The 22,422-nt window shown below is 53.5% G+C and overlaps 4 protein-coding genes across 4 annotated transcripts; 2 read left to right on the forward strand and 2 right to left on the reverse strand.

Moving 5' to 3' along the window:
* Positions 1-407: 407 nt before the first annotated feature.
* On the forward strand, positions 408-2,522 carry UCRPA7_5824 (hypothetical protein; the record flags this gene model as incomplete). Its single annotated transcript, XM_007918368.1, has 1 exon — positions 408-2,522. The coding sequence occupies one exon, from the start codon at positions 408-410 to the stop codon at positions 2,520-2,522; it is 2,115 nt and encodes a 704-aa protein (XP_007916559.1).
* Positions 2,523-4,010: 1,488 nt separating this feature from the next.
* UCRPA7_5825 (putative asparagine-rich protein) lies at positions 4,011-6,239 on the reverse strand (the record flags this gene model as incomplete). Its single annotated transcript, XM_007918369.1, has 4 exons — positions 4,011-4,955; positions 5,138-5,844; positions 5,939-5,996; positions 6,084-6,239. The coding sequence occupies 4 exons, from the start codon at positions 6,237-6,239 to the stop codon at positions 4,011-4,013; spliced, it is 1,866 nt and encodes a 621-aa protein (XP_007916560.1).
* A 5,255-nt stretch (positions 6,240-11,494) lies between these two features.
* UCRPA7_5826 (putative plasma membrane proteolipid 3 protein) lies at positions 11,495-11,903 on the forward strand (the record flags this gene model as incomplete). Its single annotated transcript, XM_007918370.1, has 3 exons — positions 11,495-11,540; positions 11,598-11,673; positions 11,735-11,903. The coding sequence occupies 3 exons, from the start codon at positions 11,495-11,497 to the stop codon at positions 11,901-11,903; spliced, it is 291 nt and encodes a 96-aa protein (XP_007916561.1).
* A 5,696-nt stretch (positions 11,904-17,599) lies between these two features.
* UCRPA7_5827 (putative ctd kinase subunit alpha protein) lies at positions 17,600-19,119 on the reverse strand (the record flags this gene model as incomplete). Its single annotated transcript, XM_007918371.1, has 3 exons — positions 17,600-17,861; positions 17,928-18,872; positions 18,923-19,119. 3 exons carry the CDS (start codon positions 19,117-19,119, stop codon positions 17,600-17,602), a joined length of 1,404 nt encoding a protein of 467 aa, XP_007916562.1.
* Positions 19,120-22,422: the final 3,303 nt, after the last annotated feature.

The following is a 22,422-nucleotide window of genomic DNA, read 5'->3' on the forward strand; positions in this document are numbered from 1 at the left end:
GAAATGAATCGTCAAATCAGGGCGTATTGTGAAACTGGATTCTTCTTTTCGGGTTGTGGTGTGCTGTTGCCTGGCAGCTCTCCATCTCCTATTGTTCTATTGTCGCCCCTTTCCTATTGTTCTCCTGAATAAGACGCGCTACTGCTCCTTCCCAGCAATCACCATCACCGTCAACACACGCTTCTCTTCGTCTCTCCACCCTCGGAAATGAGTACCGACCTATCTGGTCCCTTTTTCTTCCCGACACCAAAAAACTCAAGCTGTTTATACCGTTTCTAGCACAAACCGACCAGATCTCATCCACGTGGAATACATCATCATCATCCCCAATACTCGCCAACTGACCTCTTCTTCCGGTTCACTAATCCCCCATCTCGATCGTGTTGGACACCTATCAGATCGTGATCATGGCATCGATTTTGGGATCACAAGAGAGAGCTCAAGCCTCTTCCGCCGGGCAGTCACCGGGTGTTTTGCCTGGTGTGGCCAGACATGACCTAGCGGCGATGCAAGGAGAGCAGCCCGATGTCATATTCGCGCCTGGCTACGCTGATACTATCCGCCAGGACGTTTCTGCAGCTGAGGCCTTGCGCCAGCATGTCACTCCATCTCAAATTGTGGACACAGGCATCAACCCTACTTTGGCGGATCTTGCGGAGGCTTCTAGAGCTCCAAAGCGACTCGCAGACGAAGACTGCGATATGGGCCGCGCCTACAAGAGATACCTCCGCGGACCATCCCGATTTGTCGAACACAGAGAGATGAGTGTTGGGACTTTCCCCAATGACTTCATTGGGAAGTACTCGAAGCTGCCTCATACTATCAGCGGTGGCCCCTTCACGATCAAGGACAAGATCCTACCATGTAGCCCGAACTTCGACTTCATCTCATCGCTTTGCACTTCTAGGGAGCTCATCATCACCGTCTGTCAGCACGTCAAGCCTAGGGATGTCCTTTCCTTAATGAAGGCTAGCAAAATGTTCTATGAACTCTTCATGGGGAGTCTCAGGGCCAATGTTTGGCAGCTCGCCAACGGCATGGCCCCGGGCGCCGCCCGCACATTCTACTGGAAATTCTACTCGCAGTTCCTCGTCCCGGACCCTACGGGATATCTCCCTCAGCACTTGCATCAGAGATACGTATACCCGTGGAGCAAACACCAACTCAAGCTCGAGCCGGACCCTCTCCCCGATGACCCTATAGAGCGCAGGGTGCTCGAGGAGCTTGGCCTGCTTGAACCAAAGCCGCGCCTGGTGCCGGGCCTGGCCTGGCTGAACATGGTCGTCGAGCGCGAGCGCAAGGTCCGCGACATCATCGCCTGCCTGGCGCGCAGCGGCCACCGGCTCCCGCGCCACGCGCACATCTCCCTCAAGAAGATGTGGCTCGTCATGGACTGCGCGCGCAATGAGGTCCGGGAGGCGCTCATGCGCTCGCGGACTCTCTTCAGCGACTTTGATCTCTACAACCTTCAGATGTTCTTCATCAAGCTGCAGATGCGCTTCAACGAGCCCATCTTCGGTCCCGAGTCTTCTGAGCTGATGCAGGTCCTGCTCGGTCAGAAGGAGGGTCTTGATGTCATGTGGGGGCTGCTGCGACGAACCAAATATACCGATGACCTTGAGGCGTGCATACAGCTCAAGATCCGCTACAACTATGAGATGAGCATGGCGCAGTTCATGTCTACCCAGCCCATTCACAATGTCTGTCTCCTTGACGTCGGTCTCATGAATCTAGAGGGCTGGGGCACGGGTATGAGACATCTGAAACGACCTGACGAGCTGGTGATCCGGGAGGCAGCGCGCCGCCACCTCCGTCTGAGCACTCACTATCTACACATGGCAGTCTGGGGCCATATCGACATCAAGAAGAAGCAGAACCTGGTTCCCACCGAAGAGGAGTTGTACATGAGCGACGATGAGCTACCCCCTATGCACCCCAAGCACCCGGAAGCCACCTGCGGCAACGTGCCCTTTCATCCCGACGAGTGGCAGCCGAAGCACGCAAAGAAGGCGCGCTGGCATACCCTGACTAGGGAGGAGAAGTTGTATGTTCGGGCGGATGATATCGACGAGCAGCTGCGCGATCTGATCTACGAGGAACTTCCGTCTGACGAGGAGTATGATTCCGACCCCTTTGGCGGCGACTTCGACATGGTCCCGGAGAACACCGTGCGCAGCACAACATGGGAAGCTGCGCCTGCTTCTGCATCCGGCTCTTCAGCCATGGAGGGGTGCTTCAAAGAGGCCCTGAAGAACTCCAACTACAACCAGGCCCAGCAGGACGCGGAGTTGTCGGCGCTCGCTAGCGTTGCTGTCAAGCAGTCGAAGATGGAGATGGGGTTTGACGACTATGTCAGCGACGTGCCCTCCTTTCACACCGAAGACCCGATGGATATTGACGAGGGCAACGATGAGATCGATGCGGCCCGGCACAAGGAGAAACAGCGTCAATTCCTACGAGGAACTCCGGAGGATGACGAGGAGGACATCGAGCCACCGGACTACGACTTCAGAAAGTTTTGAAGGATCAGACTGGGTGGATTGAAGTCTCGGTACACTTTTGGTACGATGCATTTGCATAGCCTTCATTGGACGTCGTCTTCACTGGACACCATGGCATGGAACACTAGCAAGGATATTCAGTTCAGTTCTCCTTTGGGGCGGAAGCCGCACGGAGATCATAAACTTGGAGACCTCTTGTCAGGATAACACTTCCACGTTCTTGTAGCTAAAGGTAGCTTTACTATTGTATAGATGGAATGAGCTTCAGGATTGAGACATCAGAAACTATCTTTTAGGGGTAAATGTGCACTGGGCAGGAAGAAATATCTAATTCTCTTGCTGGCCACCAACCTCATCCGCACCACACGCTACCAACTACTACTACTATATGCCGCCTCTTCCCCTCTCACAGCCCCCGAAACCCCAAACAAGTTTTGTGGAGGAAGCAGACAAGCGAGCAAGTGGTGAAAATGTCCACAATGTTAGATTATGGCACTTTCTGGGGTTGCCCACCCGTGTAACAATGCCATTCTTTTTGGTTTCTCGAGATGCACATCTCCATGCCAGTCTTGAAAGGGGAAGGGGGTACTTTTGTTTTGAATCCACAGCAAATATGCAAGCAAAAAAAAACATGACATGCATATGATGCATCTTGTTAATTAACAACCTCGTACTTGACGGTCGATGACGGTCAAGTGTGGCCCAGACTGGTGGGGGAGAAGCAATGGCATATTGTCCACGCCGCACCTGTCCGCTATCCAGAAGGCAGATATGAGCAGCAGAAATGAAAAGACGGGAAAGACAAGATGATGATGATGTAAAGAAACCAAAGCAACCTCCCAGCCGACAACACCCCCTTTCCAGCATCCGGACTCCTCCGCCCATCTTGCCCTGCCAGCATTCCAAACTCAAAACACACAAGAATCGAAACAAAAAAAGGGTGTTGGGTGTTTTTGCAAATTGAGAAATGTGAACAGATCTTAAGAACAATCAAAGAATAAAGAAAACAAGGCGCACACGGAATTTGAGAAGAAATTCTGACCAACTAGGCCCTCAATATACCCTGTACACTCCCTTCGCTATGCACGCCTCGTACCATCCATCATGGTCATACCGTGATAAACAAATGGCCCATGTAAGATGGAACAATCGAGTTCCTCGTGCGGGTATGACATCCAGTCCTTGCCAAATCCGTTGCCAGTATAACATTTGCGGTAGAAACACAACCGCCCTGAAGGCCCTTTAAGAAGTAAACTCTTTTGTCTTTCCAGCCGTGCAATTTTTCCACCCCTTTCCTTACAACCACCAGACCAGTGCCCTATCTTCCAATAACCAACCACCCTCGCGGTAAGTATAAGTCCAGAAGATATTGCCAAAGGCTCAATGCTCTATGTTCTCATTCCAAGGTCGTCGGATAAAGTTGTCACACGCCAAAGCAGACAGTTGTTGTTGTATACGATGTAAAGGAGTGTGGGTGTTGCTGGTATATGAACATAATAGGTCCGACATTTACGCAGGCGACTTGCTCGGAGGAGCGCCACCTCCGTTCTGTCGAGCGTCGCCACTGCCAACGGACAGACTGCTTATACCGGATGAAAGAAACGCGAACGGATCATTCTCGTTGTTCGAATAGAAGTTGTTGGATGGTCCGGCTGACGCAGGACCGTTGGTGGCGGACTGGAAGGCAGCTTCAGCGGCTCGACTGTCAAACGGTCCAGCAGAGTGGGAGCCAGGAGCAGGTCCGAAGTGCGTGTTGAGGGAGGGATAAGGTGCCGCACCTCCTCCCAAGCCTGAGGGAAGTGCGTACGTGCTTGGTGGACCACCGAATTGTTGTCCGTAGCCCCCACCAGCATTGAAGGCACCAGCCGCAGCAGCGAATGGTCCGGGTCCAGGGGTACCGCCCATTGAGCCCTGGCTCATGCTGTAGTTGGAAGGTGGTTCCATGGGAGATGGGTATCCCGAGTCGGCAACGACGGCAGCTCCGGCACGGCTGGCGCCGCAACGAAGGCAGCATACGTTCTTTGCAAAGTTGTGGTAGCCGCAGACCTCATTGCCACACTTCCAATCTCCTGCACGGAAGGGCACAACACCACTGCCTCCCATACGTCCACCGCCGCCATGACCCATGTGGCCGTGGTGTCCGTGTTGAGGTGGTGGCATCATCTGCGGTGGGCCATAACCACCTCCGCCGCCGCCATATCCTCCGTAGCCCATATCGCCAGTGGGACCGGCGCTCACGGCAGGGAAGGAGCAACGGAAACAAGCTGTTCGGCGCTGGAAATTCGAGAAGCCACAAGAAGGGCACGTCCAGTCACCAGGACGAGGTCGGTTCTTGCTGGGAGGGAATGGTGTCAAGATTTCCGCGGCCCGGTCCAGCACACGGCTTGATGATGGAGAGACCTCAATGGCTTTCTCGTTGAGGGCCCGCCCGTTCATGCACAAACTCTCGGCAGCCTAGAACAGATTAGCATTCATCTCATGCACGATGCCGACCCGCCGTAAAGCGACTGTGCATGCTCCCGTCGCAAGACTGCCGAGGATCAAGAAGACCCGGTAGCCATGAATAAACACGAAGTTCAATAGGCTTCTGGGATCAAAGATGGGATCAAAGAGGGAGGGGAAGCTGCATTACTTACCTCCTCATGAGAGGAGAAGACGGCAAAGCCAGTGCCGGTAGGTTTGTGTTGCTCGGGAGTGCGTAGCGTCCAGAATGCGATAGGGCGTCCACCGAATTGAGTGAACCAGCTCTCAAGCTCAGATTGAGTAGTATCATGAGGCAGACCGGACATGTGGAGAACCTTGGATCGCTCAGACAGAAAAGCTCGGACATCGGCACGAGCATCCATCGGTCGAGAGAGAACATCGGGGTGCTCATGCGGCGGCTGCGACTTGCGAACGAGACCACGCAGGACTCTAGCCAGCGTGACTGCTTCCTCCATGGCACGGCGTGGTGAAGCCGGAGCCAGTGCTTGCAGATGGAAAGGTAGGTTGTGCTTGATAGGAGCACTTGACTGGACCGCCTCGACCTCTAGAGCCGCGCAAATGTTTGCCAGTGAGGAAGGGCCGAAAGGCAGCGACTCGGGGTGGTGTTGCTGCCATCTCTGATACTCGGTGCGGAGGTCGAAGGTGCGTGAGTGCTGCAGGTAGGGGGGCAGCACAACGGCCTTGTCTCGAGCTTCACGGGGTAGCTGAACTCGCAAGTCCCAGGCCTCCAGGGTCACGAAGACAAAGTCCAGGTTTTGGGAAGTCAGGTGCTCAGAAGCAAAGGCATCGAATCGATTGATGGCATCACGGAAGGTACCGGCGTTTCGTACGTGCTCCCAAGTGAGAGTAGTCAAGCTAGCTGTAGTCGATACGATCAGTCGAGGTGCCTTCGGAAGCGGCCCGAGAAAAAAACGGCCGATTGACATAAAAAAAAAAAATATCGAGCAACTTACTGCAGAGAGGAGTGATGGGAGTATTGATGGGCTTGACAAGGACACTTTCGCGATGAATCTGCTGACTGTTAGCTATCCAGCATTCCGAGAAGCCAAAAAAAGGGGTCCATCTGGCAAGGCCAGATCTGGGACGACATATGCTCACCTCCTCGAGACTCTTTGCGTCAAGCAAAATCCAGCCCAGTTCGATAACCTCAGCCGAGTCCTTTGTGACGTAGACGCCATGCTCGTCGCAGGTGGTAGCTACGTGGATCACCACGAAGCGGTCGAAATTGAAGGGGAGAGTCGGTTGGGCTGCCATGGTGAAGGGGGAATTCAATCGGTTCGACGGCAGGAGAGGAAGCTATACAGAATATCGGGTATGGAGAGGAGGGGACCTGCCCAGATCAATCAGACGAGCTGTACACATGGAAAAATGCCCGACTGTGGTAGCGGAGACCGGGGATTTGTAACCTTTATTTTTTTCCTGGTCGAGGCAACAAACGGCGGGAGCCCGGAAACAAGGTGAGGTGTCTTCGAGGGGAGGGGGGGCGATTTCAAGGTTCGCGGCAAGCCGGAGCGCAAACCAAGAAAAGGCAGAGTGCAGAGGGCACAGAAAGGTGAGCACAAGATGGGAGACTCGGTGACAGTCGACCGAACCGAAGAAAGTGTGCTGCACACCCTCGCAATCCTTGGTGAAGGGTGGATGGGGGGAGGATGAAGATGGGAGAGGTAGCGAGAGTGAGAGAGAAGGGGAAAGGAGTCGACGAAGCAGCAGTCAGAGGGTCAGAGGTAGGTAGCAGACCCGACGACGAAAAAATGATAGTGGTGTTTGACGGCCCCGGTCTTTGGGAGTGGTCCTGTCTGGTCCCTACCTAGGCGTGCTAGGTACCCAGGAAGGCAAGGTACCTACCTAATTAGCAGACAACACTACACTAATGTGCTGATAATCAGAGGTTAAAGCCTCTATGGCTCTCTGTCTGGTGTCAGTCTGCCCGAACTGGGGAGATGATGAATAAATGGGAAAATGGAACTCACTTTTACCCAAGGAGCAGCACTAGGAAATAACGTTAAAGTGACTTGGTTTTTGGTGGGCAAGCCTCAGCTTTCCAGATACCTTGGCATAGATTGTTAGAGGCTAGGTACCTTAATTAGAGTAGTGCAATACAATACAATACAATACAATACAGTGCAGTTGGTGTGGTGTAGCGTGTGAAGCATGCTCTCAAAGACTGTCTTGTCTTGTCTTGTCTTGACTTGTCTCGTCTTGATTCTCAATGAGCGAGCGGGAGTGCATGCACGCACATTCGTGTGAGGTGTGAGGTGCGTGGTGCGTGGTGTGTGGTGTGCGCGTGCGTGTGGGTTGCTGTGGTCGTGTCTTCGGGGCGGAGGTTGCCCAAATTGGAGGTGCTCTGGGAAGGACTAAGGACCTGGAACCTCCCTGCTCTTTGCTGGCCCGTGCTAGTACCGGTAATGCTACTGGCGCTGGTGCTGGTGCTGGTGCTGGTACAGATACATGTACCTCATTTGCAAGTGCCCTAACACAGTACATAGGCAGGCTGGGATTTGGTGGCTTTGACCGCCTCACAGCTGGAGCTCACCTACATCTGCCGCAAGCTCGGGGAAGGCGAAGAGAGAAGGAAGTGATTTACAGAGAGTAACGGTTTCCAGAAATCATGTTCAATAATAGAAAAGTGATAGAAATGCCACTGGTCTGTCTGGCTGGTGTGCCGGAGGCTGCAGCTGGGAAGGATTGCAACAAAAGCTGCAGAGATGCAGTGCCAGGGGCGGCAGCACCAGCAGGAACAGCATAATAATGTATCTACCTAGTCTAATGCTGGGAAGCACACCTCTCCCACACAAAAGAAGCAGGTCAAGCATGTACCTGTACCTGGACATGGCCAGCAAGCCCCCCATGCGCTGTAACAGTTAAGGGTGCCACCGGGGTGCTTGGGAGCTCCCCTTAGCGGCTCTTTGAAAAATAACGGCGGGCTAGGTAAAGTGACGAAATTTCCCGTCTGTTTAGTGCTAAATATGCTAATTAGCAGCACACAGAATGGGAAGGGGGGGATGGGCCGCCACCACCACTACCACCACCACCCGACAGGCTTCCCTCCCAGCTTCTGAATCTTTCTAGCCCGTTTCTGTCGCATAACTCCCTTGCCCGCCATACACACTATGCAGTATATCCCAAGGTATAGTAGCTTACTGCGTCCTTACTGCAGCTACGCATTATATGTGTGTGTACCTACAGCTCCGTTGTCATCAGAGCACATCGGTCGCATGTCACGTCTTCCTTTCTTTCTATCTATCTATCTATCCATGCGTCTATCTGATGGAAGCTAGAGGTTGGACGCAGTAGGTATCCTTTGCCATCGGTGGAGCTACGCACCTCCCTGGGCGTTGCGTTTATTCTTTCTTCTCTAATAAATCGATCTGACAAACCAACTCACGCTTTGGGTACGGTATCTTAGCCCCGGGTGTTCCATAAATAATATCGAGCTTCAATTGGGGGGGTCTGAGAGCCATGTCGGCGATGGACGACGTCAGAGTCAGTTCATCCAGCCGCTCTGATAACTCCTCAATCTACAGTAGGTAGGTACTCCTCATTTCAACATGAGTGAATCTGCTCAATGGACGTCACTGTATAGGTATAGGTATAGGCATAACTATAGCTAGCTATGTTGGTTTCTATTATTGCTTCCATTGAGCGCTGCCTATTTGATATTGCTTTGCTCCGAGGTTGGTAATCGTGTCTCCCTCTCTCTCTCTCTTATGAAGTTATGAGAGCCGTTAAGCAGCAGCCGCTACGCGCGCGAATAAATCAGTGCAAATACGGCAGGCCGCTCACCCACCTCCATTACCTTGGATCAACCCCTTTTGCCTATCCTATCAGTGAAGCACCCATCCATCCATCCATCCATCCGTCAATCAGCTTATCGGCCCATTGACGGACATCTACGACGCATCAAAAACAGTAGAGCCAAACCTGGTAGCCTCCAAGCTTCCGGAGGAGAGGGTGCGAACCTAATACTACAGTAATGATACGCCCTCCCTCCGCCCACGGTCACGCCCTCCTGAACGCCTCTCTGCGGAGAAGACCGGGGGGCCCATGGCTACAGCACCTCCCTCTGTGCAGCAAGAGCAGCGAGAGAAGCGCTGCATGTTGGGGGTTGCCTCAGCTTTCAAAACCCCACGCACCCCCCTCGATAGAGTCGCCGCTTATACGTAGGCCTGTCTGCTGTGAATGGTGACTGGCCAGAGACGTCCATCGCATCATGCAGAGAAAGCTTCTCCTTACCCTTTTCACCTCATGTCTTCTGCTCTATCCGCGGCCTCCTTGCAGGCTTGCACAGCCTTTTCCTGGGTTGGGAGTCGAGCCTATCCTATTCTCCCCCCAAGGAACCCAAGGGGGCCCCATCCGGCCAGAGTTCCCACCCACGCGGGTTTAACTTACCGGCTTGGTATTAGGCGAGCCTTTCGATGGTCGCTCTGAGCCACCAGTTCGTCGCATCCTATTGCCTCTCCCGTTATTTCCATATCGGTTTTCATCAAAATGATTCGAAAATCAATCCGGCCGGCAGTTTTCTGGTCGCTGTTATCGGGGGCATACGCCCAGCGTGCCCCTCTGCGGTGCTCCCATTCACCTGGAAACTGGTGAACCAGACACTAACAGAAATCTATGCCAATATATCCCTGACACTGCAGTGCTGGGACCTTTAGGAGATTGATTGTCGAGCCTTTCCCAAGGTCAGAGAAGCCCCTGGGGTTTCTTTCACTGTTACCAAGATGCCCTGTAACAGCCGCGCACATGGCACGATGTGCTCCGCGGGCTGAACACCATTCTGAGTCGTTCGAGATTATGGAACAGTTGTCGGGCTTCTGTTCAAACACACGAGCTGACAGTCATGAGTACTTAAATCCCCGTTCGCATCACCGTAAACCTATCTAGACGGTCGCTTCGCTTGGGGGGGGGGGGCCTCAGGGGAAGCATACTCTACAAGCAAAATGGCGCTCGGCCAGGATTTCGTCCTTAAGGGCTGATCTTGTATGGATTCGTAACCACGGCTCGCCTCGTCAAACTCCGTTTCGAGGGCGGGGCGGCAATCTTAAGACAACTTCCGGGTCCGAGACCCGCATCCCGCTCTAAGACTCTCTCTCGGGAGGCCACACTGCTTTGCTTCCTGCACTCCGATGCACAAACCTCCGAATACCTGTCAGATCAAGTAACGGCTGATAAGGTATTCATTCTCACCAATGTTTTACCTCGGAGATAACTTTGAGTGAAGTGGCTGATATGCTCATCGCAGTGACTGCTAATCGTTATTGGTGTTTCTCTGCGGGGCCATGGCCTGCTTTCTCGCACCAATGCTGCTTATAGTCGGGAAATATAAGGCATGCCAGATCTCATTTCGAGCACGTACAAACGAAGTTCCAATCATGCTCACCTTCGATCCTTTGGAAGTAACTACCTGGGCAGGTATTTGACAGCTGCTTTAATGTGTGGCGTATGCATAGACACGCCACACAACGCCAGCTATGTACCTGGAATGTGCTCTGATGGCCACGTAGGCGAGGCAGGCTAACAACGCAGCTTGCATTGAGGCTCGTAGGTGTTCTCATGCTCTCATGCTCTCATGGACCATGGCTGAGAACGAGAACGGGATAGCTCTATACAAACGCCATATTCAGTGATTTTTGTTAGGCTTAGATACGGAACAGAATTACATCAATGCTAGCAGCGGCGCTGATTACTCGCAAGTCTACAATGGCAGTCTACAATGGCGCCTCATGGAGCACATCCCAAGAGTGTATCCCAGCACCAACCTGTCGAGCCTGTCAACACAGTATCTCACCGATATGCATCCCATATCATGGCAAAACCCTTTGGAGCAGAGCAGATCAGCGAAACTGTGACCAGTGGAGAACGAAACAGGCATGCGCCACACAGCGCCACCACATGGCCTTGCCTGTCTTGCCCCAGAATATTCCAGGACGCAATCTGTACTGATCTGAGACAATCACAAGCAACTGCCAGGGCGATTCGGCAGTGTGGTGCCGTCTGGATGGCACTTATTCCAGGGAGCTTAGGTAAATAGTGGGTAAAACTTGGCAGGAGCAAGCCACGCCCTGGCACTGTCCTAGCTTCTAGCAGGCTGAGTGTGGCACTGAGGCACGTGCACCTAGGGCGCGTAATGGGTAGGATGATAGACTACGTCACTGTGGTAGAGTGGCAGGCTATCACGATGGCGCCTGGTCTCCTGTTCTGTTCTGTGTCGTCCTCCTTCTTATTGGCAAATCACAGCCAATTGCCTGATTATTTGACCTGAGGTGAAACCCATTGGATTTGCTGATAAACAGGCACCAATCTCGAGCCACCACCCTCTTTGCACCTTTGTCTCCTTCACAACTCTGCATCCATTCAAACTTTTGAATTGTCCACCTGGATTACCAGTCGTCGCTTCACAATCACCCCACCACTGCGATCTTTCTCTTTTCGAGTGCACCAATACCTCCTCACCTGCGACAGCCCTCTCAAAATCTTGACGGTTCAGCATCGAGTACCACACAGCAAATATGGGAATCGCCTCAGCCGTTCTCTTGGTGCTCATCACCATCCTCCGTATGTACCAGCCATAACTCTACCCATTGGAATCCCGAGTTGACACTCCATCTCCAGTGCCTCCCCTCGGTGTCTACGCCGTCGCAGGTTGCGGGGCTGACCTCTTCATCAACATCTGCTTCACGATTCTCGGGTACGCATCTCCCCGCAAGCTTGCAGCAAAAGGGCTTCAGTGCTGACACTCGCAATCGCAGATACCTTCCCGGCCACTTGCATGCCTTCTACATCGAATACGTATACTACGATCGCCGAGAGCAGGCCAGAGAGGGCCGCTTCACGGCGTCGCATGCCCCTGGCATCTACAGCGAGCGCGTGCAGACCGGCGGAGGTGGCTACGGCACGATTGCCCAGCCCGTCCAGTAAGAGGGCCATCGTACGCGATACAAGCTGTGGGCTGAGCGATGGGGTATTGTCAAGTGGTTCTGGGGCTGAGAGCTGCAAGAAGAGATTTCTTTAGGAGTATCGCTGCTTTGTTGCCCAGGCACTCTGAATACGCGTTGACTGTATTGGTTTGTCGAGATTGGCGTTAGGAAGGGGTGCGGATCCCAGGTGGTAGCAAGTGACGGACTGTTTCTGTTTGATATGTTTGATATGACGGTTACCTAGACGAATAATACCCTCCTTTCATCTCCCCAGACAGCCAAATGAGGCCACAGCAAGCGATCGCGAGACTCTGACAGGCCCAATCTGGCATGCCATGTTTTCTATGTGCGAGAGCTTCCTACTTGGCCTATTTCCACCTATTGGAAGCGGGATGCAGGTCTCGCCTGCTGACAGGCGGGAAGAGACAGGAGTAAGGGGTCCAGAAGACGTGGCCACGGCACGGAATCGTCCATTCAAGAGTCAACAACAACATTTATTTTGCAGCTCCGTCTCTAAGATGAAACGGTGGGTATGGCTATATGTAAATGGTTTAAGTATATGTGTGTTCATGTCCATGTGCATGTGCATGTGTGTACACGTCGACATGCAACCAGGAGCTAGACTACCGCAGCTAAGAGGCGGCGATAGGCACCGCAGGAGACGGGACGAACGGCCTCGAAGCGATGCGGAGTCGAGGCCGAGCGACAGAACAGATCTGACGGCGAATGGCGAATTGGCGGACGAGGACGAGGACGAGGACGAGGACAAGATTAGGTAGGTGGTCGTCAAGACTGCCGGACGGACAGGGCCTCTACGTACGGCGTTACCTAACATAACATGGAGGACGCACCTGGACTCTACCGTCCGCGACCCGTGAGTCTTGATCGGTGCAGTGGCCGGCAAGGCGATGGTAAAGCAGACGGACCAACGTGGGGTCTCTGGCTGCCGTTCAATTGGAGCCAGCGAAATCTGGACAGCCAGCCCGGCAGAGTAAAGCAGCGTAGCATATCTACATAGCTCTCCCTATAGGCAGGCAGGGCCATGGTGAGTGAGGGCACGAATTGAGTGGAAGAAGCGTATCCAGGCGAGTCCAGTCCAGTGCAGCCAGAGCCGAGAACTTGCCCCGCCCGTGACACCCCTGTCAAGATGGCAGACCACCACCGAACGGCAGCCACGACAGCTTGCAGAAAGCATTTGCTCGTCCAATGGCCGTTGCCAGAACATCGCCCTATCCCAAACACATCTCCTCTCGAGAGATCCGACGAGTAAAAAGAAACGAAAAAAAAAGGAAGAAAAATAAGAGAGGAGAAGCTCGATTCCCCTTTTCCCTTTCCACGGCATCTACAACCGACCAAGACGACAACGACAACGGTTCATCTCGCTATCTCCCCTCCTCCTGTCACCGCCTCCCGACTCACGGTTCAGGGGAGCGCCCACAAAGAGACGAGGGAGCGGCGGCTGCACCATCGTCGCAATTGATCAATCAGTCCGTGCCCGTCAATCCTGCTCGCCGCTGAGACACGCAGCGAAAATCATGTCGCTGTACCGCTGAGAGGTGCCCGTGTCCGCCGCCCGACTGCCACCACAACCACCAGCTGCCTGCATACGTGCTACCGCAATCTACCTCATCCCGCATCTCGATGCCATGTACATATATAAGCAGCAGCCACATGCCCATCAACCTCTGGAAGGAGAACACGCACCAGCAAGTGGAGCTATGAATACGGATCCATCCTCTCAATCCCCTTCTCATATTCATCACCACGCTCCCACTTCCTCCATCTCTGCTTCTGGTTCTTCCCTACCGGGGCCTTCACTTCCGCCTGCCATCTCGTCCGTAACTTCGCCTCCGCCCGAACCTCCAGTCGTCTCTATCAAGCACTCCTCTGTCGACTCAAGACGGCACTCTCTTCCCTTCTCTTTTCCTCCGCTCTTCTTCAAACCAAGCAACAACAAATCCTCCACGTCGCTTGTGCCATCCACTGCAGAGGGGAAGCCTATACCTCTCGACAACGACACCACTGCGCACCGGACATCAGCCCTCCGCGAGCTGAACAGCAATTACCCGTCGTCTGTCTCCCGCCATCGTTACGCCAAGTCCACCGGTGCTCAGAACAGCACCTACTCCCAGCCGGTCATTGTCCGAACTTACAGTGGTCCCTCCCCTCTGCAAGGTCACTCCCGCTCCAACTCACACGCGGGTAGCTACCGGCCTCCGAGCGCCAGCCGTGCTGGCTCCCGCAGGGTGCCCTACTCGGTCTCGTCCACATCCACATCCTACTTCTCGCCCAGCGCCCACACCAAGCCGCCCATCAAGGCACCTCAAAATGGAAGCATACTAAGCATGGCGCGCGGCAACGCCAAGAAGAAGGCGCCCTGGTCATGGCGCCAGGAATCGGACCCCCAGTCGGACCCGGCCAAGCTACCACCACTGGAAGCGTACTCGTTCAAGAGTTTCATGGCCACCTTTGACGAGCAGCATAGTGGTGTCGGCGCTGATCTTGATCGAATTGCAGAAATATGTGCTCGATCGCGATACAGTCTCAGCAATCAGTACGAGGTCCATGTCAAGCCCCATGGCTCTGGCACAAGCTTCATAGCTAGCAGTGTGCCGTCGTCGAGTCGAAGGAGAGGCAACGGGAGGAATAATCAGAGAGAACCCGGTCCGACATTGCAAGCCATTCAATCGGATGATGATGAGAGCAATGCGCGATCCCACCGAAAACGAAGAAGTGGCGGACGTCGGCGCAGCGTCGCATACGGGACGCTTGAGACAATCATGTCATCAAGCCGGTCGTCTGAGGAGGACAAGACAAAGAAGAAATCGGCAGCAGAGATTGCTGAGGAGGTACGTGGTCGGGCAGCCCGAAAGAGTTCAGACTCGAAATCCGGTGGCAGTGCCTCGGGGTCGCCTTCGACAGGAGCTGCTGCAGATAAGTCGACGTCCGGAACAACGTCTCAAGCAGAGCCGAAAACGCCTGCCAGAAAGAAGTCCACCGCTTTCGCTAATGCCATTATCCATGCGGAGAATACCCGACTCCACCCTGCTGGCGATGCCACATCTCCACGAAACTCGGCTTCTGCTCTTGTCAGCCAGCCGGCTCTACCCCAGACTTCAAGTAGTCATCTGGAGATTCGGACGGCCCCTGATGAACAACTATATGATGACGATGTACATGACAGCCAGCCACAGTCTCCGCACAGCAGTGCCGGGTCGGACACACTGTTTTCTCCACCAATGCCTCCTGTGAACGAACCAAAAACTACCAGCAGTAATTTACTATCCGGGCTCAGTAATCTCATACCTTGGAGAACCGCAACCTCAGGCCCTGGTGGATCAGCAACCCATGGCCAGTCCACAAAGCCCAGCCATGCGGAGGGAAGCTTACGTGATTTGCTCAAAACCGTGAATGGCAAGCAGGACAAGGGAAAATCTGTCGAACGTGCATCGTGAAGAAGTCATAAAGTTGCTCTGTTACCTGGCTATACCTGGCTATACCTGAAATTCTATTTTACTATGGCTGACATTCATGGATTACGGAAAACCACTCCACCATCGCTAGCATGAGAACTACATTATAAGCAACAGATTCCAGGAAACTACAGGAAAACACAAGGTGCCCTAGGATTCAGGACATGGAACGGAATATTGGCCAGACACCGGATTGTCCAAGGGAAAGCGGAGAGAAGGGGTATTTCCGGCCGCGTTGGTTCTCTATACCCCCGGAAAGAGCCATACTTTGGTCCCTTTGAGATGCAAGGAACCCGTTCTGGTGCGCCTCGATGTACAAATACCATTGATGACACTTATGATTCACGATTACAGTTATGAGAGAAATGAGACATTCCTACTATTCTTCTTCATGACGGACAACCAAAAGTTTGGTCCGGGATGGCATATATAAAGCACGGTGGTTGTGGCAATTTGTGTGAGGAAAAAAGCAAGTTTACTACTACTACTTGGTGGGAGAGAAGGGGGAGCCGTATAGCGGGACAGGAGATCAGAACAGGCATTGAAGATCTATCGGTTGTTGCTATTGGGAGACTCTAGGTACTGCTAGGTACAGCCTGTTGCTAATAGAACTGTGCGAAGATGATGGCAAAGCATTCTGTTCCTCATCCTATGAGATTCTGTGACTCTGCTTCGCCAACATTGGCATGCAGATGGAAGAGCCCTTCATCCCAGCCTTCCGGCCTTATTTCTCGGTACCAGCCTCCTCAACATTCGAGCCTTGCAGCTGGCTCGCCAATTGGGCAGGGTCAATGGCGAATCGTCGACGGGCAAGAGACGCAAGGCCAGGTGGTCCAATCGAAATGGATACCAGCCTCGCCTCGCCTCGTCGGGCAACGGCGTCGATAGGCAACGAGGCGGCAGGGAGGGCGAGAGCAAGGAGAGCAGCGCCCTGGATAGGTGGTGAGGCCAGGTCAGCACAGGTAGATGACGAGGACAATCAGATCGTCCAGTTGCAGTGACTTACACTGTAAAGCGTGATACGCATCTTTTCGTTGTCGGGAATGCACGACAGAGGAGAAAGGCTTTGGCGGAATGAAACACTTCACCTAGGTGGAGGACGGCACTCACATTGTCTCAGTGCACCTAAGGCAGAACGACTGAGGAAAGCGAGACGGTATGAATATATACATATATATAATCAGGATGTATCGGGAAAACAATACTTCTAGGTTGCTACTATTTCCACTCGGTGGTCAGAAAGACGGCCTGTAAGTATCAATCCTTCCCTGATACGTAGACACGCCTCTCTCGAATTGGCGCAGCTATCGACTCCTAACTCTTGGCCCGTTTTTCTCCAGCAAGCAGGCGTTTCGTGAATACCCAACTAAGATTCCAATGGGATTCACTAGATACGTGTACAACAGTCAGAAGATGCTGCAAGTTTGCTGCGCCATGTTTTGCTTCTCGCCGGTTTAGACCTCACGGTTTCGTTTCGGACGACGCTTGGCGAGTTTCTGCTTCGTTCGCCGATCGGCGCATGGCACGCGGCAGTTCAGGGTCCCAAGGACCCGCAACTGTCGGAGAATATGCTCATGTTTTACGGCAGTAACTTTGTCGTGCCAAGGACTGAAAGATGTGGATTGTGCAAATCCGTTTCAGAGCTGGACCCCTAGTCAATGCCAAACACAGGATCTTCGAGATTGCGCGGTCTGGTCCCTGGCTGCGTAACTCACCACTCCCCTACTTCGGGAATCGGCAAGTCTCCCACACAAATGATATGATAACCCTGGTCAGGACTCGAGAGGTCTCATTATCCACATGGATGATACAGTACTTTCTTTGAGCTCAGAAAGGCATTTATTCTGTCAGGTAGAATATACAGGTAATATATGACAGCATGCCAGCAGACAAGACCGAGCCTGTCCCGGCTTCCTGATGCTATACGGATCCTTGGAGATATTTGAGTCGAGCGTTTCTCGACTTGACCTGCCGCATCCCGAAGCAAGACATTACTATTACCGTGCCGTCCATCACCGTGCGCCCGTATAGCCACGGTATTTTGGCCCAAAATCATCGGTCAACGCCCCCAATGCTTTCTATATCCCACCATCTGCATGTTGTGAATACCGACTCATACAGAGTGACGAGAACTGCTGCTGCTGCGTTTGACAGCATCACATAATATGTCACGGTCCGCACTAGCAGCGCCAGCCATGAGGACTTTGCAACTAGCCTTGGCCATCTAAGCCTTGCTTGCTTGTGATCCAGATGTCGGAGGGGGTCCTGTAGTTGTACCCGACGTTCGATCAGCCTGTGAAGTTTTGTCCACATGGGGCCGTTTATGCTCTCGATGAGAGTCATTCGCGTCGTTCGGACGCTTCTTTTCTTTGTCGCGAGAGGGGCCTTCCTTGGCCGCTCTCCTGGCCTCCCTCTCCTTCTTTTCGTTTTCACGGCGAAGAGCCTTGGACTCAAACTCGTGCCAGTCACCATCAAGACTTTGAAGCCTAAAAGAGAACATGTTAGTCAGAATCACTCCGTAGTGGAAAGTCGTAATGAAAGATTCGACTTACTCTACTGCTTGTCGCGGAGAGGGTCCCTCCGTAGTGAAGTAGGGATGCTCCAAAACCTCTGTGGCCGAGGGTCGCTTCGCAGGGTCATACTGGAACATGGCAGCTAGTAGCTCAAAGGCAGCTGCAGGCAGTTTCTCCTTATACTTTTCTGCGAATACATTCGATTTTCTGTATCCAGGTCTCAAGAGTTCGAACCACGGCATATCGACCAGGCCCGGCCATTCTGCCTTGTTCGGGGTGCCGAGGACTGCGTAGATCTTGTCTAATTGGCTGATCTCACCCCCGTCGCCGGGAAATATGGCATGCCGTGTAAAGATTTCAACCATGACACAAGCTGCACTCCAAATGTCCACACCAGGACCATACTGTGTTTCGCCGAGTAGTAGTTCCGGTGATCGATACCAGATAGTAATCACTCGATTTGTATAATCAAGTTGATGGCGTTTGGCATAGAAGCGAGCAAGACCAAAGTCTGCCAATTTCAAGATACCGTCACTGCTGACAAGTATGTTGGCAGCTTTAATATCTCGATGTAGGACTCCTCTTTTGTGAAGATAGTCCAGTCCCTCGAAAAGTTGCATCGCAAGGTGCTTCCTTTGAGCTGCATCCAGTTTGAAAGTCGGATGGTTAAGAATACCGGTCAGATCGTGTGACATATACTCGAAAACCATAAAGCAGTCGTTTTTCTCTACCATGACCTCTTGTAGGTTGACGATGTTGATATGCCGCAGAGACTGGAGAAGCTTGATTTCCCGGACCGCTGTGACAGGAAAACCATCGCGCTCGCCCTCCATACGTATCCGCTTCAGAGCAACCAAGTTCTTGGTGTAGACGTGAACGGCTTTGAACACCTTGCCGTAGGTACCGGATCCGATCACAGATTCGTTTCCTGGCTTCCGGAAGAAAACAGAATCTGAGCTTGCGAGGTCCTCTGGGAGGAGTAGTCTGGGCTTCAGACGCTTCAGGGTCTTCTTGACCTTTCGAACTCTAGGTACCGGTTCTGGGCGCTGACGTGGTTCTTGACGTTGTCTCTGATCGTTTCGCTGAACACGAGAGGAGGCTGGCCCAGTTGGGACATCCCGTGGTAGAGCATCTCGGGGGTCCTTAGTCTCCTTAGTTTCTCTGATATCTCTGGTATCTCTGGTATCTCTGGTGTCTCTGCCCTCTCGATCGTCCCGAGGTCGTTCCTCATTCTGGAAGACACTGGGTCGTGGGGGCTGCGCGTTGAATTTCTGTGAAATCTCTGGCTTAGGCGCAGTTACAGCTGATTTCGATGTTGCTTTGAAGGCAAAGCTAAATTTTGACCCCTGAGGACCTGTTGGAGCTGGCCGGCTAGGCGGAGGCATCTTATCCTCCCCGTCCCCCTCTGCCTTGCTAGTGTCTTCGACCTGGAGATCCTTCGATGGTCGGAACGGATTCTCTGCCTCTTCTGTCTCCACATCTTCATTTATAGGAGCTTGGTCAGATTCCACCGGTGTTGGTTCGGGGCTGGAGTGGTCTTGCTCGATCTCATCAGGCTGGCTGTACGAGCCACGGCCATTTCCGCCTTGGCCGCCAGATCCCCATTGCCCGCTTTTGAATCCGCCCCTATATCCCCCACGCCCTGACCCAAAGCCATTGCCTCGATAATTTCCTGAAGAGTTCCTATAGCCGCCGCGATAAGGCCCTGGATTATAAGGCTGACTAGGCCCAGTGGGAGTGCCATGTGGCGGCGGCGAATTTGCAGGATTACTTTGATAATGACCTTGAGGGCCACTGGGAGGTGGATAACCACCTTGCTGGTACTGCGGGGGGTACTGACTACAAAAATATTAGCGACTACTTCTAAGAGGAGACAATGAGATACTGACCCCTGTGGCGAGTACTGTTGCTGTCCACCCCAGCTGCCTCTACTGCCACCGAAAGGGGACTGAGGAGGTGGCGATCCATGGAAGGATGAGTTTGGCGTTCCGTGCCCGGATGACTGCGAGTATGTCCTTGGGTCGTTGGAGTGTGGACCCTGACTATACTGGCCTCTCATGGGATATCCAGATTGTACATGGGCATTGTATCCCCCACGGAAATTGCCACGAGCTGACATGTTCACTTCGACACTATTCGCTCCAGAAGTGGGTTTTGGCCTCCGCGCTTGGCGTGGATCGTCACGGCCTCTTCCCCGTCGACCAGGTCCCGACCCTCGCGGACCTCTGGGAGACCGAGATGGATGGGGGTAATCAAACTGATCAAAGTCCGGGGTACGGCGTTCCCTAGAGCCTGTATCGGGTGATGCGGGCGGACGTGCACTCCGCGAAGGAGGACTTCGGTTTCGGGATATAGACCGACGGCGATAGCTAGAGAACGATGACCTGCTGTGATCTCGTCTTGCTGAGTCCTTACTAGGGGGGTGGTAAGGCTTCGAGTCCCGCGAGAACTCTGCGTCACGACTTAGAGATCTCGATCGACCGCGACGAGGAGGCGGACCACCGGGCCTTGATTTACCAGGCTTTTTCTTCGGTTTAGGAGCCCTTTCGCGACGCCCTGGAGATCGGAGTGGCCGCGAATCGAACGGAGGATGATCGTCTGCACCTGGATGCGGAGGGCTCAAGTCTCTTGCACGCTGAAGAGGGCTTCGATCCCGTCGAGACTTCTTATGCTGGGAGCCACTTACAGATTGACTCGGGCTCCTTGCTCTCTTATTAGACGAGGGGGAGGGCGATGGGTTACGCGGTCGATAGGGTCTTTCAGTGGCGTGGCCTCGCTCTCGCTCTGGACGTCCGCGCCTGGCGTCAGCTGGTCGGGCAGCCTCGCGGCCGTGATGCCTGCTTCGGGGCCCCGGATGCGGATTTCGTGATGATGGCTCGAATGAGTGTTCGTTGTGATCTCTGCTACGGTCTTCAGGTCTACGGCGCGACCGCGGGTCAGGTTGGGATTGATCGATTGAGTGTCGTCGAGGTCTGCCCCGAGGGCGATCTCGCTCGCCGTCTCCGGTCCGATGGGCAGCAGCAGCGGCAGCAGGAACAGGCGATAACAGTCTTTCAGGGCCAGTCATGCCTCGGTCATCTCTGCCTCTCACTCTGCGCTCGTCGCCGGGGTTGCGGCTATCGTCTGGCATTGCAACATCTCGAGGACGAGTATGTGTTGAAGTGTGCTGTACTGCGGGCACGAGATTCATTTTGAGTTTTAGTGCCAGTTAAGGCGATATCTGGTTAGCCGAGAGAGCAGGGGGTCCAACCGCCAAACGCGCTGAAGCGGCACGCCAATAGCAGTGGCCAGAGGCAGATAACGCGATGCAGCAGCAGCGAAGTGGACAATTTGCGACAATAGGAAAATTGATCAAGCAGCAAGTCAAGTATAAATGACTCAAGTGGCCGACTTCAAGCCGCCAGAACGGAGGCGCGAGAAAGATCAGCCTCGATGTCTGTTGCAATGCTCCGTCCACTGCTGATTGCGTAGAGCATGTAAGTAGGCTGATGCTCTTAACACTGTCGCAAAGGACACTGGCGGGGTTTCCCCGAGAGCGATGGGGCCGAGAATGCGCTGAAGCGACGACTTCGAGCTTCGTCCGCGAACGAGGTCAAGCCGACCGAAAAAGCGTTTGTCCTTGGCGTGTCCTCCTCTGCTAGGCCCATAACGGTATTTGGAGCACTTGCCTCCTTGCAATCCGCAGGTGTGTCGTGTCGTGTTGTGTTTGCGAAGTAAGATAATACCTCCTTGTGCCTGAACCTAAAAAGGTATTCAAAAGCGGCAGACAGCCGCCTGTAGTTGAGCGACGTCCCTTCCCCACCATCAACGGAGTCCAGGCTAAGGCTCCGGGATTTCAGCAGATCAAGCACGGCAGCTATATACGACGAGATACGGTTTTACGAGAGCAATCCAATGCTCATGATCGAACGGAGAGTTTCAGAAGTAGCAGTTAGTCGCAGCTTCTTGCTCAGAGTCCGTCATGCAAGGGCTCCTCCACGCCCAACCACCATTCAAACCATCACCACGGCTGCAATGTCCCGTAAGCAGAAAATAAGCGTCCTGTCTGCGTGGCTTTTGGGCTAGTGCAGCCATTTCCAACCTCCATATTGTCCATAATCATCCAGCTGCAGAGTTGCGGATGTTCGCGGCCTCTCGGTCCGCAGCTGCATGCCCAAAAAGCACGTTCGCCCGGCGTCGCCGGTGGCGGCGTTCGTCAATAGCTGTACCATCGCCGCAAGATGTTGAGAACTGCTGTCAGTCTTGTTCGAAACGAGTCGCCAGAATCGCCTTGAATGGAGATGATGTCTTTCTGTGGACGAGACAATCCTTATCACGGAAATCGGAGCACTTTATCGACGGGGTAAGCTCGCGTCATGGGGAGCAGCAAGACCAGCTGCCATGGAACGATTTGCACAAGAGATCCTAAGGGAGAGTTTGCGGCATGACGTCCCAGCAAGATGGATGTTGCGCTGACGGCGTATCACTCGTCGACTATCAGGCGCTCCCAACATGTATTTCGTATAGCAGGCTCCGCCAGAGACCACCCGCAGAT

This window comes from Phaeoacremonium minimum (assembly GCF_000392275.1).
Source record: "Phaeoacremonium minimum UCRPA7 unplaced genomic scaffold PA7_03_scaffold_435, whole genome shotgun sequence".
Classification (NCBI taxonomy): Eukaryota; Fungi; Ascomycota; class Sordariomycetes; order Togniniales; family Togniniaceae; genus Phaeoacremonium; species Phaeoacremonium minimum.